Here is a 17,846-nt window from a genome sequence, read left to right on the forward strand (position 1 = left end):
ACGGTACATAAATCACAGCAGCCACAATGACTGTTTGCCACAAACCAGTTTCTTTTGTTTCGGCGTCCTCGGTCTTGTCTTCATCGTCAGCCTCTTTGAGCTCGTCCCCTTCCTCGTCGTCTTCATCAGTCTTTGCTGCCTCCTCCTGGACAGTGAATGCTCCTGCAGCAGCAGCTACAAGTGCAGGTGCAGAAAGAGAAAAGAGCATTTCTGATGTTGCTTCTGGTTTAATGTTTTTTTTCTTGTTTAAATAATGCTCTGCAGTACCTGCTATCAAGGTTTCATCAACACCATCATCTTCTTCATCTTCTTCATCCTCACTAAAGGAGCTTGTATCAACATCTTTGTCATCAGTTGTGTCATAAGAGTCACTCAGGACTGTCTCTCCAGTGGATTCCTCATCTGTTTTGAGAGAAGTGTCATCATCATCTTCATCAGCTAAGACTCCACTGTCTGTGCTCGCAAAGGGAGGAATGCCAGCTTCCTCCTCCTCCTCCTCCTCCTCCTCCTCCTCTTTATCATCATCATGGATGCTCTCTTCAGTGACTTCAGGTTTGTCATGAACATCTTCGCTTTTAAGGTCAGCAAGGATCTCTTTGTCAAGGTCAAAGTCCTCATCTTTAAGGTCTTCCTCCTCATCTTCGTCATCTGCAAAGTGTTCAGAGGATGCAACAGAGATGTCTTCATCTGATTGGTCCAACTCTTCATCTTCTTCCTCCTCTGTGTCTTCTGCAGCTTTTATATCTTCTTCCAGGTCTTCATCTTCGGCAGGAAGAGGAGAAAGATCTTCTTCTTCTGCGAGTTTATGCTCAGTATCTTCCTCATCCTCACTAGCAGCTACAATAGGAGGAAGATCGAGATCCGAGTCTTCACCAGTATCTTCTGCGATGACATCATCGCTATCAGTGACACCCTCAGCTAATCTGTCATCCTCATCATCTTCTTCATCATCTTCCTGCTCCTCCTCCTCTTCCTCCTCACTGGAAAGAAGCTCATCGTCACTGGTTTCATCTTCATCCTGTTCTTCTTCATCCTTTTCATCATCTTCATCAGGTAGAGTTAGGTCTTCATCACTGTCTGTGACCCCTACAGGTGCATCAGACTCAGAGTCAGGAGACACGGCCGACTCTTCATCCTCAGAAGTGGAAATGGGTTCAGGAGAGACTTCATCATGCTCCTCCACCTCCTCTTCCTCCACCACCTCCTCCTCCTCTTCCTCATCCTCCTCTTCCTCCACCTCCTCTTCCTCCACCTCCTCCTCCTCTTCCTCTACCACCTCCTCCTCCTCTTCCTCCACCTCCTCCTCCTCTTCCTCCACCACCTCCTGCTCCTCCTCTTCCTCCTCCTCCTCCTCTTCCTCCTCCCCCTCCTCCTCTTCCTCCTCCTCTTCCTCCCCTTCTTCCTCATACTCCTCCTCCTCTTCCTCATACTCCTCTTCCTCATACTCCTCCTCATATTCTCCATACTCCTCCTCCTCTTCCTCATACTCCTCCTCCTCGTCCTCCTCCCCAGCAGCTTCCCCTTCATCTCCTTCTTCTCCCTCTGCCTCTCCCACCTCCTCTTCATCCTCCACATCTTCAGCCACTGGTTTTTCCTTTTTTGCTTGCATCTCTATCACTGTGAGAAATATAAAGAGTAACTCAGATTATCAGAGTAATAAATGATAACATGCTGCAGATACTGAATCAACACCGAGTGTCACACTCATAAATATCATCTTCAGATTTTCACTACATGTTATTGAAAATTCATAAAAATTAGAATATTGCAATACTGACAAAAAATGTAAAGAAAAAATGGTGGTAAAGAGTAAATGTCATTAGCAGGATATAATACCACCAACAAACAGTATAAATGACAAATGCTGGATATGAATAATAAAAGGTTATTTGTTGTTTTGTGAAGGCATGTGACAAAAAACAGAAACAAAACGATTAAAACATGAAAAATGTCACTGATCTTCATTATGTACACAAAATATCATAAAGCCAGTGTTGTAGTTTTGTGTATTTTAATTAGTTTTTATTTTAGTTTGTTAGTTTCTAGAATTGGTTTGCTTGTTTCTGTTTTATTGAATTTGCTGAATTTTTATTTGTTTCATTTTAATTTTGATTCTTGACCATCAGTGTAATACGGGGGGTTTTGTATGGGGAGAAACTGAAATTACAACACTTTGTGGAGGTAGAGGACTCCTCCAAAGTCTCCTGTTACTAGTTTTCTGTATATTTTTATTTACAGTATTGTTTCACTACATCAAACTTTAGCACTGTAACTCAATCAGGTCGGCCACAATCTGCAAATACGCCTGTTAGTCAAGGCACTGGGCAAAGTAGTGCATCTTAATGGGGGCAGCCACATGGCCTTAGCTCAAAGGCTCCAAGGCAGAGAAAAGCTGGAGGAGCAGCACTAAAGCAGACAACAAATTGGTAATTAAGTCCTCAGCAGTCTCATCTCCAATATTTCACTTAACATGACTCCAGCTAATTTAGCAGGTTTGTTGTGGTTAGTGAGTCACCTGGTGTGGCAAAGACTTAACACAGAAAAGTGAATACCCAGCAGGAAGTGGTCTTACTGAGCCAGACAGAGTTTCAAAAAGCCGAGGTTTCAGTAGCTACTGAAAGGGAAGAGAGGCTCAGAAAACTGGAGAGGGAGTCTGTAACCATGACTGCAGATTGTTCATAGCCTCATATGCATGTTTTTCATTTTTATCACAGTTATTGCCATAGTGCAGCCAAGATCTAAAATTACCCCGGGAACAGAGATTCAAAGAGAGCCTTACATCACTGATGGGTGTGATAGCAAATGTGGGGGTTTTTTTTAGAGCCATTAATCCTAATGATATATCTAGCAGTGAATATTGGCAACAAAGAGGCACAGACCTTTCATTCGTGATGGTAGAAATTCTCCTGCAGCACAGAAAAGCAGAACAAAATTAAATACGAGCATCAAAACCAACAAACACAAAATCCACAGTCGAATGTTTCAGGCGTGCTTCAGTGAAGATGTTGATTGACGTGCAGGTTTAGCGGACAGTAAGAAGCTTAGTTGCTGCAGATAATATAGAAAGTTAGTTAGAAACAAGCAGCCGGATTATAAGGAGAGTTATCTGTATTAGCACAGCTAAAAACAAATTAAGATAAAAATTAAGTAAGACCCTGTTTTAGTTGAGTACTATGATTTTCTATTGTTGCTGCCATTAGTCTATTATGGGGTGTGAGGACTGAACTTTACTATTTCAGTGGAACATTCCCAGAAATATAGTAATATTGAATACCTTTTGTTTTCTTATTTTTCACCTCCACTTCATCATCCTCATCATCCAACCAACTTGAATCTTTGAGATGGTTCATAGATATAGTCAGCTTGGATCTAACGCCACATTAACAATCAAGACTCTGGCTCTGCTGTCACCTTTATTCAGAGACGTCTATCAATACTTTCCCAGTCACACACTTTCTTAAAGAATTCGCTAAACTATGTCTGTGAAATACGACATCTGCTATATCTGCTATTAACACAACAAATGAAAACTTTTGGAAAAACAAAAGAAAGTTTGGCTTCAGAGACACATTAAAAACATGTGTTGTTCATTGTAATGAAGCACATTAGTCAAAGCAGTAGCATGCCCCCTGAAAAGGTGGCAAATGCATTTCTAAATTTATATTTTTCATGCCTAATGACAGTTAAAATTACTTTTCCTGAAAGATAACAACACATGTAAAAGAAGTCCAAAAAAGCAGCAAACAAGGCTTTTTCATTTCATATTCTGCAGCTGGATATGCAGTCAAAAGCAGCATCCGTACAAACCTTTTTTTCTGACTGCATAAAGAGTTCCTGCAGAAGAGGAGAGACATGAGCACTGGAATATACTGGAATAGATGAGCTGCAATTACAGTATTTGAACATGCTCGTTAAAATACTGAACCTTCATCCTCATCTGGAGCGATTAAGCTGGCAGCAAATTTAAATATTCCCGTGATTACGTTTGATGATTCCTCCACGACATCGTTCACCGCCTTCATGGGGTCTGAGCCGATCTTGCTGAGGCCTCCTGATGGAGCACGGACATGAATACAAGAACACAAAGAAATCGTTTGCTTTAGTTTCTCATTTGGTTTGATTGAAGTTGTTATTCCTGACTGAGCCCACCAAGTAAGAGTTCTTTAACTCTTCTTGTTACATTGCCTCAGTGAAGACAAAGCTGTCATTGCTCTAGGCTGAGGAAATGTCAGAAAGCATGAAGTCCAAACTGGGATGGGGCTACAGGAGCTTAACTTCTAAATCTGCATTTCAGGAGTTGCTTAGTGTTCAGTTACAAACAAGAGTAACCCACATTCCAGTTTAACCAGCACAAAGGGCCATCTATAGAGCGTATCGCTGTGCAAAAAGCATTTAAAAATCATGGTGATCCTCTTTCATCAAGTCGATGTTCATATATCTAAAATATATAAATCTAATTTTTTTTTCTTTTGCTTATATTTAAATGTTTGCGTTTTAGAAGTTGTGCAGTAAAGAGGCTCTCATTTTCTGACTTTTCTGACAATTTGATGAAAGGGGGATCTGCATTCCCAGCGCAAATATCACCAAAACACATTTCATTTTGGATTTACCAACATGAGGCTGAAGGTTTTGCTTACCTTGAAATATAACTGGACTTATATGAAACATAACTAAAATATGCACTGGGAAATATGTTAGCTGCCATTTAAAATCCTGAGATTCCAAGAGAGCTTTGTCTTATTCTGTAGACAGAGATATTGGCTGTAGTTTTTTTTTTGTTTTTTTTCGGGCAAAAAAACAAATACAACATAAGAAACCCAACAGGAAATAATCCACTTCACCTGCAGTGTCCCTGCAAAGTACTCTGAACTTGGCTGAATAACTCAAAAACTGACAGATTGAAGCATGAAGGCAGTAAAGGACAGGGAGCAGCATGTAGCTTACTTTATCATCCTTCTACAGCTCTACAAACTTGGCCGTGAAGGACTTTCTAACATTGATGGCTAATATTAGCAGTCAATGTTAGGGAATTAGTAGTTTATTAGTGCCCTTAGAAGAAGCGTCTACTCTGAGGATTTAGTAGCAGATGAGGTGCCTTGCCTCTACGCCCTGAATCCTTTAAAACCCTCCTGGGTGGGTGACCTGGTTGGATGAGAAACACAGTGGCAATAAGCAAAGATTTTAAGTACGGTGATGAAGCAAAGGAAAGTGGAGATAATCAATAGTGAAAGGAAAGGTGGTGTGAGCTGAAGAATTTGTGGGGACACTAAGGTTATTTTAGTTAACTAAAACTAACTCTTAAAAATGGCATTAAAATAAAAGCGTCGAGGCAAAAATGAATATAATGAAAAAAAGGTTTTAGTCTTTTGTCTGTGGAAAATTGTCACTGGAACCAATATGAAGAGGTCCAGAACTGTGAACCAAGGAGAAGTTATAGTTTTCCTTGGAAACAATAACAATGTTTTATTTATTTGTTTATTTTTCCTTATTTGTCTCTTGCCCTCAATTTCAAGTTAAACTGGGAATAAGAAACATAATTGATTATCACTGCTGTGAGGTGGGGGAACTGGTTTGGAGCTGGTCTGTCCCAGATTGCTGTTTGGATCACACGGTCGGGTTAGAACACAACTAAAATTAATAGATTTCCAAGCATTGTTTTTAAATGTAATGAGGACAAAATGAAGCAATGCTTGTAATTTAGTGGTGTTACTGCTACATATGAACATATAAAGAAGTAAAATGAGCACGTTTTATGTCAGAAGTTGATATTTGCAAGCATCTAACAGAATGTGTGGTAAGTAAAAACATTAAGGCATAAAATCAGAGTTAAAGGAAGAAAAATGCTCATGATTGATGATACATGAACAACTATCTCATCCACACTGAACGGTATGAAGGAAGAGAAGATTGTACAAATGATAAACACTGAAGGTTGTTCATCAGTGAATTAGAGCGTTGTAGGTCAGTTTACTTCCTGCTTTAGCAAGTGAACCCACAAAATGTAATTTTCCACTCTACGGGAAACTGAAAGCCCGCTCTCAGTGTACCTGAAATGGTCTTGTAGTCCATTAGATCAAACATTATGACGAAAACACAAGACCAGGTAATGATGAGAGCCAGAACCAAGATCCAGGCCAGTGGGGAGCTGAAAGTGGAGTAAAGGTCATCTGTAAAGGTTTTCTTGGACACCCGCACAGGCGGTGCGCCGGCGTCTCCGTTCTTGTGGTCGATGACCATGGTGGTGGTGGTGGTCGACGTTCGTGCTGAGGATCAAAATATTATAAACCTTGATCAGAGACACTATATAATGTGTGCACATTTTTTTAATCCCTAATATTGTAAGAAAATGAGTAAACTCAGAAACTATAAAAACAAAACACACTGTTGCATATCTACACATTTCCTAACGTTTTCACTGGGAGCTGCTGTTGATCCACTCACAGCCTATTTTGTCACTTACTGGGAAACAACAGCACTAAATAAATATTAGAAACATGTCTCCAATCAAGCACAACAGCACAATTCAACATAACCCATAAAATGTTCATCAAGTTGAATTGAATCCCCAAATGGCAAAATTTAGTTTTTCTGTCACTGTTATTAGCAGAGCTGAGAAAATGCTATAGATCTTATCATGATGGGCTCAGAAAAAAAAAAATGTCCAAGTGCATTTAAAGTCTCTAATATCCACTAAAAACCAAATTAGGAAAGTAATCTTCTAACTAATCTTTCCAGTATTATTCATTTTTAGCCATTTTGTTCACCATCAAGAAGACAGCTTTGGTCGTGTGACCAGCTAATTGCTAGCTAGCATTGTGCTGCCAGTTTATTAGTTTTCCGTCAATGTGTTGGGCAGCACAGTGACTGAGTGGTTAACACTGTCGTTTCATAGCAAGAAGGTCTTCGGTTTGAATCTGTGAACTAGCAGTCTGAGGTATTTCTAGCAGGCGTTTACATGCTCTACCTCTGCGTAGGTTCTCTCTGGCTTCCTCCCACAATTCAGAGCCTTTTAGAGTAATAGATTATTATAAATTGGCTGTAGGTGTGAGTGTGAGCTTTAATGGCCATCTTATCTTTATCTGTCTGTGCAGAAGCTGCAACTGATTGGTGACCTGTTCCTGGCTTTGGCCTGTGATGGCTGGGATTAGCTCCAGTTCCCCACAACCGTTAATTAGAAAAGCTATTAAGAAAATGGATCTCCTGACCAGCAGACCACAGGTGGTACGAGTGGGTCACCTCACCTCATCCTCCCTCACCCTCAACACTGGATCCCCCCAAGGCTGTGTGCTCAGCCCTCTGCTGTACTCACTGTACACCCATGACTGCGAGGCCACGTCAGAGTCCAACGTCATCATCAAGTTTGCTGACGACACTGCTGTTGTGGGACTAATCTCTCACAATGAGGAGACAGCCTACAGGAGAGAGGTCTCCCGCCTGGAGAACTGGTGCCAGGAGAACCACCTCCTGCTCAACGTCAGCAAAACGAAGGAACTGATCGTGGACTTCAGCAGGAAGCAGCAGAGGGACTACCATCCACTTGTCATCAGTGGTGCTGAGGTGGAAAGAGTGGACACCTTCAAATACCTGGGAGTGACCATCTCACAGGACCTGTCCTGGACTCATCACATAAACATCACAGTGAAGAAGGCCAGACAGCGTCTCTACCTCCTCAGGCGGCTGAGAGACTTCAAGCTCCCACTCAAGGTGCTCAGGAACTTTTACACCTGCACCATTGAGAGCATCATGCGTGGGAGCATCACCACCTGGATGGGAAACTGCACCAAGCAGGACTTCATGGCCCTAAAAAGGGTGGTTCATTCAGCTGAACGGACCATCAGAACCACCCTCCCCAACCTGCAGGACATTTACACCAAGCAGTGCAGGCTGAGGGCCATGAAGATCCTAAAACAGCCCAGCCACCCCGGACACTCTCTCTTCTCCCTGCTCCCATCAGGCCGGCGTTACCGCTGCCTGAGGGCTAAGACTGAAAGGTTGAAGAAGAGTTTTTACCCACAAGCCATCCGTCTGCTCAACTCTGAGCCCTAACTGGACCATTATTGCACAATGTAAATATTATAATTTATAAAAGTGTGTATAGTGTATAGTATATAGAGTATAGTGTATAGTGTGAATTACTTTTTTTTATTTTTATTCTTCTTATTTATATGTGTGTGTATATAAGGTTGCAGGTACAAAATACATTTCACTGTGCATTGTACTGTGTATAACTGTGCATGTGACAAATAAACACTATCTTATCTTATCTTATCTTATCTTATCTTATCTTAATGTTCTTTTTTAACTAACTAACTAACTAACTAAGTAATTGTTATTTGGATACTTTTTTCAATAAATTACAGTATTGCGCTACATGCTAAAACTTAATGCTTTTTTTTTTTATAAATGAGTCATTTTGTCCTCTATATTAACTAAGCGGGGCAGCACGGTGGCATAGTGGTTAGCCTCACACGGTTGCCACACAGCTAGAAGGTCAGGGTTTGACTCCACCTTGGCCTGGCCCTTCCTTTGTGGAGTTTACATATTTTCTCTGTGTTTGTGTGGGTTTTCTCCAGGTACTCTGGTTTCCTACCACATGCAGTTACTGGGGTTAGGTTAATTGGTCACTCTAAATTGCCCACAGGTGTGAATGGTTGTCTGTCTCTCTGTGTTACCCCTGCAACAGGCTGGTGACCTGCACACCATCCCAAACAGGACAAGCAGAAGAGAATGGATGGATATTAATTAAACTAACCAGCCTTAGTTTCTCATTATTCAAACACACTTAGTGTTAATGTTTAAATACAGATTGCTTGCCCCACCTTTCGCCCTGACAGCTGGGACAGCCCAGAAAATGCATAGATATGTTGTTAGCATAGCTTCCTTAATCTGGATTTTTTTGTGTGTGTGTTTTCATTTTATTATTTTGTATTGTTTTGTTTAGGCTCCGTTTCATAAAAAGTGCAGCATAAAGAGTTTGTTTTGTCTCATATCAGCAGTCGACATGCAGCTGTTAATGTTTCTGTGGGTGTGTTAAGCTCAGACCACCTGTTGACTCTCTTCAGCTCGGTGTTGGCAGCTCCTGTATGATACTCTGTTACTGCTGACTCAAACAGCTTTGCAGCACTCTTAACACACACACAGCAGTGAGGTTAGATGGAGGTGTGTGTGTGTTTGATTCTTACTGGCCTTTTGACCAGACATGAGTGACAGCTTGTGAAGCCTATTGTGAGAAGACTGTAATGCACCGGTGGGTTGTTATAGGTGTAAGAAAGTGTGACTAAATGATCTCTAAAATGCCAAAACACCTATTTTACAGCTGTCATTTGATATGACATAGTAGGTAAACACAAATGTTAATAGAACTGAACTGAAATGAAAATTCTTATTGCCTACTTTAGTAAAAAAAAAAAAAAAATCCAAATAAAAAATAATGTGAGACTGGTGTATAGTATAAATATAAAAAAATGAAACTAAAGTCATACTTGCTTTTGTCTGGGCCCCATAGCTGTTGTGATATCAAGCAAATTCAGACAAGTCACCAAGAACCAACCTTCCAACGTTTTTATGGCACAGTTATCTTATTAGCACTGGTTACATTTGATTAGAAATGATCTAGTTTACAGGTTTATGTAGTGTCTTGTAGTGATATTCTGAAGTTCTGTGATAATTAGTTAGAATTTTTTGAGTAAATCAGATCCATAAATCTGTATTTGTAGCTGCCGCAGGCTTTTGACTTTCTATTGATGTACTTAATAATGAAAATACAGGGTAATATAAAGTACCAGTCAAAAGTCTGGACACACCTTCTAATTCAGTGGTTTTTCATTACTTTTGTCTGCATTGTAGATTAATACTAAAGTCATCCAAACTTGGAATTATTTAGTAAACATAAAACTGTGAAACAAACCAGAATATATTTTACATTTTAGATTCTTCAAAGTAGACACCTCCTGCTTAGGTAACAGCTTTGCACATCTTGGTATTTTCTCAGTCAGCTTTATGAGGCAGTCACTGGCTGTCAGTTAACAGCTGTGTCTTCTCAAGAGTTCATTTCTTGTCCATCTTAATGTGTTTGAGACCATCAGTTGTGTTGTGAAGAGGTAGAGTTGGTATACAGTGAATAACCCTATTTGAGTAATGTTCTAATCCATATTATGGCAAGAACTACTCAACTAAGTAAAGAAAAACAACAGTAACTTTTTATACAGCGCTTTTCAACTCTAGCTGAGCACTCAAAGCGCTGTATACAACACATTTGCATTTACCCATTCATACAAATACTTCCTTCTACAGCTAAGTGCTTACTATCTAACATTCACACACATTCATACTCCAATGGTTGCATCAGAGAGTAACTTGGGTTTGAGTATCTTGCCCAAGGATACTTTGGCATGCAAACTCTGTCATGGCCGGGGAGGAAACGGGTGAGGAAGGGCAAAAACGAAGGACTCCAGAGGTAAACATAACTTAAAGGAGGTTTATTAAGGCTCGGAGGAGAATGAACACCAAAATCCAACGGAGGGGTGACGAAGGGAAAACACAAGGAACACTGGAACATGCGGGCACAAAACATCAACGACACGACAACAGGCATAGAAAACGCAGGACTTAAATACACAGAAGGGCTTATGAGGGAAGAGGAAACAGGTGGGAACACAGGTGACACTGATAACTAAGACGAGACCAGAGGGAAGCAAAACTGAATACAACAGACAGGGGCTGGACGAATATCAAAATAAAACAGGAAGTATGACAAGGGAACAGAGACGCAAACCTGACACAGAATACAGAGAGACACGAGGGACTAGAAATAACTGAGGGCAACTCTAACAGATAACAAAACAACCTGAGAAAACGGAAACCATACCAAGAAAACATAAAACACTGGGCCACCGGCCCAGGACATGACAAACTCAAGCAGCCATGAATTGAACCACGAGCCTTCTGATTAGTAGATGACCTGCTCTACCTCCTGAGCCACAGCCACCCATCAGTACTCTAAGAAATGACGGTCAGTCAATCGGAAAAATTAAACAAACTTTGAAAGTATCAGTTGCAAAAACCATCCAACGTTATGATGAAACTGGCTCTCATCAAGACCATCAGGAAAGGAAGGCCAGTTCCCTCTGTTACACAGGATCAGTTCATCAGAGTTAGCAGCCTCCGAACCTGCAAGTTAACAGCACCCCAGATAAGAGCCCACCTAAGTAGCACACACATCTCAACATCAGCTGTTCAGAGAAGACTGCATGAATCTGGACTTCATGGTCAAATTGCTGCAAAGAAGCCACTTCTAAGGAAGAACAACAAGAGGAAGAGAATGTCTTGGGTCAACAAACACAAGGAATGGACATCAGACCAGTGGAAATCTGTCCTTTGGTCTGATGAGTCCAAATCTGAGATTTTTGGTTCTAAACACCATGTCTTTGTAAGACACAGAAAAGGTGAGCGGATGGTTCCTACATGTGTAGTTCCCACCGTGACATATGGAGGAGGAAGTGTGATGGTGTGGGGGTGCTTTGCTGGTGACACTGTTTGCGTTTTATTCAAAATCCAAGGCACACTTAATCAGTACGGCTACCACAGCATTCTGCAGCAACATGCCATCCCATCTGGTTTGTCCTTACTGGGACCATAGATAGATCTGACCATGCACTAGTGTTTACTACTACTGTCATTCCATTCAACAGTTCAGTCCAGAGTCGCAGATACTGTATTAAAAACTGTTGAGCAGGTTGACATGAGGTCAGCCTCTTTCTAAGACACACTGTGAAGCAAAATAAATCTGCTGTACATTAATTTAATAAAATTTAAATGTACAGATAGCCATGAAATGTAGTCACAGTATTAAACACCGACATGTGTTCATTTTTGCCCGTCTGTGAGCTCCTATTTCAGTAAAACCCTCAATGCAGATGTCATGGCACACACACAAGATAATAAAGACCATTTTTGGAAATTATTACTGGAAATATAAACATTAATAGCACGTGAATATTTCCTTCCCCCTTCAACTCGATGCTTCTCTTGGCCAGTTCTTTCAAAACTCAGCTCTAAATGGTTTGACCATCCATCCATGCACAATTCCTCCTTTTATGGGTGACCTGGCGCCATGCTGTGGATGACATTTCTGCTATTGCTCTCACAGGGTATCCATGACAGCTGAGCTCAGAGCAGTCATTAGGAGCTAGTGGTTGCTTTTTGAGCCAGAATACAGGGAAGTGTTGTCATAACATTTCCTTAATGAGTGCACAGAAGCTGAACTAAGCACAGCAGAGACCTCTTAGGATCCGGATGGTTGAGCGTGATAGTTTCAGAAATTAGGATAGAAGCTCGATTCAACATAGCATACAGGAAGATACAGGCATCATGTCGTCAGTACTACAATAGAGAAAGGAAACAGAAACACAGACCATTTGCATGTGTTACAGACTCTATTATTTGTAATCTGTATGTGGTACAAACATCAGGTGCCAATATACTAAACAGCTGGAATTCTTTGGACCCGGTGGTTTCCAGTTTTACTGAAATTTAAAATGAGTGCTTCTGCTCGCAGCCTCGCAGCATGAAGCTTTTGCACCTTTGTAAACTCTTCTGACTGACTTTAGTTGTATTTATTGAGCTGTTGTAACTCCCATGAGCACTCTTAAACACAACAATTCCCAAAAACTGCATGCAAAACTATGTATTCAACAGCCTTTCATGGAAATACTCTTTTAAAAGGAAGTGGAAAAAAGAAGCATTGTTGCATCTGAGTGTCTTATATTTTGAGAACTATATTTTCATTCTAAATGATTGACTATTCTGATCTTTCTTTTATTTGACAAACCTATTCGGTAATTGAAAAGTATTTTTCCTTTTATAGGATGATGAGCTCCTCCATAATTGGCACACAGGTAAGCCATTCCTCTTAATCTTGTGAGGAGGAGACATCCCAAAGGATTCAAAAGGGTAATGCAACTAAGCCTTTTACCACCATGTCTTCTTTTGAAAAGGAGAAGTAATCATGTTATCACTGGGAATAATTACACCCTAATAACATTGATCTTAGGGGTCATGGAGGGGGCTGGAGACTGTCCCAGCTGCTACACCCTGGACAGGTCGCAGGGCTAAAACATAGACGCAGATAACCATTCACATTTAAGGCTGATTTAAAATCATCAGTTAAATTAATATGCACGTCTTTGGACTGTACAGTACCCAGAGGGAACCCTGCAGGTACAGGGAGAACATCCAAACTCCTGTTACTGGGAATGAGACCAAAAAAATACTGTGGACTCGACACAAATAAAATTTTAAAGCACAAATGTTGGAGTCATAATTTTTTTTGCAAGTAGTGGCTCTCATTAGTACTCATCACGTTCATCTACATCCACTAATTAAGACCATAAAATGTGACTGACTGATTGAGAAACGCTAGTGTGAGTGGACCATAAAATTATAGTTTATTTTTTTCAAACATAATTTTTAATGTGGAGATAATAAGCTCTTTATGTTGTCATTTCAGGAAAATAATCTTTCCTCAATAATAATCATCATCTCATTACCATAAGTAAAGGGTCTGTACACCCACACAGCTGCTTTCAGCACATTAGCTGTCTTGTCTGGTTTAAGGCTGGCAGCAAATATATGAATATATATTCTTCTCCTACTGCACAATGTTAAAATGTCCCTTTTTAAAAAGGCCTTTCACCGACCTTCTAGAAATGAAAATGCGTTCACATCATACAAACTGTCAAATTTTAGACTTTCTTTTAAATCTTTTTCACAACACGATGACCCGAGAACACAGCACGATTGGATGCTGTGTGTGTAAATGCCTTTGCTTACATAGCATATTTATCAGAAAAGGCAGGTTTTTTTTTAGATTTTCTATCCAAATAATCCAAATGTTAACCCACAGATGACATCCTATTAAGCTAACATCCACCTGTGACTGGTTTCTGTGGAGGAGAGGATTCAGTTTTTTCTCAAACGAATCATTTTCGTGGAAGCAGCACGACAAAGATGCCCACACCACTGTTTAGCTTACAGTTTCCACAGTTTCCACTGGGACAGTGTTTTGTTTTTTCCAAGAATGTCACAATGTCAGACAAAGGTCAAAGGTCTCAAAGGTCTGGATTTGGAACAGCCATTTCACAGACAGAAAAAAGTTCCTGATTCAGTATTTAGTTCAATATTCAGATCTTAGTTTGTGTACTTAAAATCCTCAGTGGAGAAATTAACTAGAAATATCCAATAACTAAGCTTAATGTTCTTGAACTGCTAATGGTGTACAAGAGCTAAATAAGATGCTATTTTCTTCACTTTCGATCCTGTGCCAATTTTGAATTCAGCAGCTACAGTATGGCATCACATTTCATCAAAAATTGGAACAATGCACTAGATTGGTGCCCATGACTGACTCTTTTCCATCACAGTGTTGCCTGAGGCTCGTTGGTACTGTAGCATTTTGACCTAGCTGCCATGCTACAGTGATAAACAATGATGCTGAAGTAATAAAAACTGGTGGCCATCAAATAAACCTGCAGGGGCACTAATGCAAACATCAGTTCTCTGTTCAGTGATGCTCTTGTTGTCTCGTTAATAACATGTAAAACGGTGTCACAACATCAGCTGATGTGCAACAGGAGGAACAGTGTTGATACTGACTGAGCCCATACTGCACGGTCGTGTCACAGGGGTCTGAAGCTGCATTACAAATAGCAGATACATGATAGCAGAATATTTTTAGATACTTCTAATCATGAAATTCTCCTACACACCACTCAGAACAACATCAGAAGGTCTGTGTGCAAAACAACCATACAGTGCCCTGGAGAGCTTTATGTATAAATTATAAGAGGCATATTTTAGGTAATAAGTTGTTGAAATGAAATACGCATGGTAAATGTAATGATACTTTACCTTCAGCTGCTTCAGTCATGGTTTCAAAATAAATGTTACAACACTTAATCCTTTATGCAGATTATGCTGCCATGAAAACAAATATTTGTGGTAAATCCTCAGTTCTTCTGCACGATTTAATCCCAGTGTTTAATTCCAAACCAGTAGCGTCATCCAAACGGTTGGTTATATATGGATATATGAAAAAGGTGAATCCTTTGGCCACCACCAGGAACCCTACACTCCTTCGTCCATTCTCAGGACTTAAATTTGCACTTTTTTTTTTTCTTTTTCCCAGAGTCAGAAACTTTTGATGGGTCCTGATTTGGAAGAAAGTCCTGAGAGCTGACTTCTGTCTCAGTGGATGAGGCTGGGGAGACAGACAGAGACCAAGTTGAGTTGGTCCGTGTCTTTGCCCTTTGCCTGGTTAGGGCTGGGATTGTAGATAGAGTGGCTTGCCCCCCCACCTACACGTCCACTGGCTCAGACAGAATTAGACCGACCACGGGGACTCACGGACGATGGAAGGGAAAGAGGGAAGAAAGATTGGGAGCGAGAGCTTCAAGGTAACTTTATCCCACCGGCCTATGGTGCTGCTGGAGTCACGTGGTCACAGTATGGACAGTGATTTCACATCTGTCAAAATAATATGTGATTGTCTCAGAAACTTCAAATCTGTTATTTCTAGTTTCAAAAATGTTCAGTTACAGACTTTAAAAGTGTGAATCGAATTAGGTACAGTTAAATTCATACTTTGTTTCTGATTTCTGAGCCTGAGGCCTGAGTTATTCTTAGAGCGGCTCACGTCCACTGGTATTCTGCTTCGCCTTTTTAGGCCAGAGGCGTGACCTGAACACCCCCCACCCGCCATGTTAACTAATCCCTCCCTTCCAGGCCTCCCCTCTCAGTGCAGAGCTGTCATGAAGCAGAGAGAAAGAAAGCAAAGATCAGAACAGCTGAGTTGCTGGCAGTGTAACACGCCACATGTTACATGTTGTCACAGGACTCTGGCTCTGCTTAAAGACACACATCCCACATCAAGAATCCTGGATAAATTAATAGTAGCACTTGGTCGACAAAGTTACAAGATTTGTGTGTCTTTTACTTGCATTTCCATGATGAATTGTAGCACATGGGCCAAATCGCTGCTTCAGTGGTCACAGTTGTTGGATTGTGTGGCTGTTCAGAAGCTACAATTAAATAATATTAAGAATAATGATAAGAAAGTTTATTAGTACTTATAAACTGATTTACACCAACACATAATATGCACAATAAAATACATAACTTACTATAACCTTACCTTTGGTTGTGATCTTTGGATTAAATTGTTTCATTGAAAAAGTAGCACGTGTATTTCTTTAAGTATGTTCCACAAAGGCATCTTCTTAAAAAGGGGACACACTTAAAAACGAAGAAGAATATGAAGAAGCAGAAGTTTAAAGTTTTAATTTGTAGTATATATGAACATTTGCATAAAATGACACTTACAGTTATGGTAACAAGAAAGTACGCCCACTTTCAATTTTAAGGTTTTACATATCAGGACATAATAAAAAATCATCTAGCAGGTCTTAAAATTAGGTCAATTCAATCTCAGATGAACATCAATACTTGATGCATTGCACTTGATTAAGTGATCATCAGCAGGTGTGATCACCTCTATAAAAGGTTTTGGTATTGTTGGTCTGAAGCATTCACGTGTGCGTTAACACAGTGCCTAGGAGGAAGGACATCAGGAATAATCTCAGAGAAGCAACTATTGCTGCCCCTCAGTCTGGGAAGGGTTATCAGGCCATTTCCAAGCACTCCATCATTCTACTGTGAGAAAGATTATTCACAAATGGAAAACATTCAAGACAATTTCCAATCTTCCCAGGAGTGGATGTCCCAGCAAATTCACCCCAAGGTCACACCGTGCAACGCTCAGAAAAACTGCAAAAAAAAACCCTGAGAGCTCATATCTCAGACTCTACAGGCCTCAGTTAGCAGATAAACGTTAAAGTTCATGAAAGAACAATTGAAACAGACTGAATAAGTATGGCCTGTTTGAAAGGGTTGTCAGCAGAAAGTCTCTTCTCCCTATGAAGAACACAGCAGCACAGCTTCGGTTTGTAAATTTGCATCTGAACAAACTATAAGAGTTCTGGAACAATGTCCTTTACACAGATGAGACCAGAGTGGAGATGTTTGACCATAATGCACAGCACCACTTTTGGTAAAAACCAAACACAGCCTATCAGCACAAACACCTCATACCAACTACCAACCACGCTGGTGAAGGAGTGATGGTTGGGGCTTGTTTTGCAGCCACAGGCCCTGGGCACCCTGCACTGAGAGGACCGTGAACTCTTCAAAACAATCAAGGTGTTGCAGTGACACGGTCCACAGCCATGCCTCAACCTGACAGAAATACTGCGGCCGGACCCTAAAGAGAGCTGTGCTCAAACAAATGCCTACAACCCTCAATTGACTGAAGCAACATTATAAAGAGGGCTGAAATTAATCCAACGATGAGAGAAAGTGATAAAGTCATTTAATAAAAGGATTCCTTAAAAGTTATTGCTCTAAAGGTGGTTCTGCATGCTGTTGAACCATGAGGTGTACTTAGTTTTTCACACACTGCTTCTGCATTTTAGTTTCTATCAAATAAATAGTGACAGTTTTTTTTATGCCATGTGTTGTTCTTCAAAAGTTGTTTTTACCTACTTAAAAAAAATGTTCTGGTACATAATGACACACCCAAGGGTTTCTCTTTTGTTTACATTTCCACGCTGTCACAATGACCGTAATGGCCACCGCTGCTACAGAAACACCCGCGGTAATCTTTGTGTTTTTTGACTTTCAAGTTTTGGTGTTAAGATTCTTAACCGTTATATTCCTCTATTTAGTTATTGTCAGTCTGGACCATTTTGAATTTGTTATGCTGTCCTTAGCTGAAATGATTTTTATGTTCTGGA

The 17,846-nt window shown here is 40.4% G+C and overlaps 1 protein-coding gene across 1 annotated transcript in view; it reads right to left on the reverse strand.

The window, feature by feature from the left end:
* Nucleotides 1-14,926, reverse strand: part of LOC115774597 (triadin-like) — a 28,818-nt gene extending 13,892 nt beyond the window's left edge. The window contains exons 1-8 of the mRNA XM_030721952.1: nt 14,908-14,926; nt 6,048-6,263; nt 3,926-4,051; nt 3,808-3,834; nt 2,880-2,906; nt 1,514-1,617; nt 268-1,192; nt 46-174 (exon numbers count right to left, since the gene is read on the reverse strand). Of these exons, the coding sequence (XP_030577812.1) occupies nt 46-174; nt 268-1,192; nt 1,514-1,617; nt 2,880-2,906; nt 3,808-3,834; nt 3,926-4,051; nt 6,048-6,263; nt 14,908-14,926 (1,573 nt within the window). The remainder of the gene's footprint in view (nt 1-45; nt 175-267; nt 1,193-1,513; nt 1,618-2,879; nt 2,907-3,807; nt 3,835-3,925; nt 4,052-6,047; nt 6,264-14,907) is intronic.
* Nucleotides 14,927-17,846: the final 2,920 nt, after the last annotated feature.

The sequence above is a fragment of the Archocentrus centrarchus genome, chromosome 24 (assembly GCF_007364275.1).
Source record: "Archocentrus centrarchus isolate MPI-CPG fArcCen1 chromosome 24, fArcCen1, whole genome shotgun sequence".
Lineage (NCBI taxonomy): Eukaryota > Metazoa > Chordata > Actinopteri > Cichliformes > Cichlidae > Archocentrus > Archocentrus centrarchus.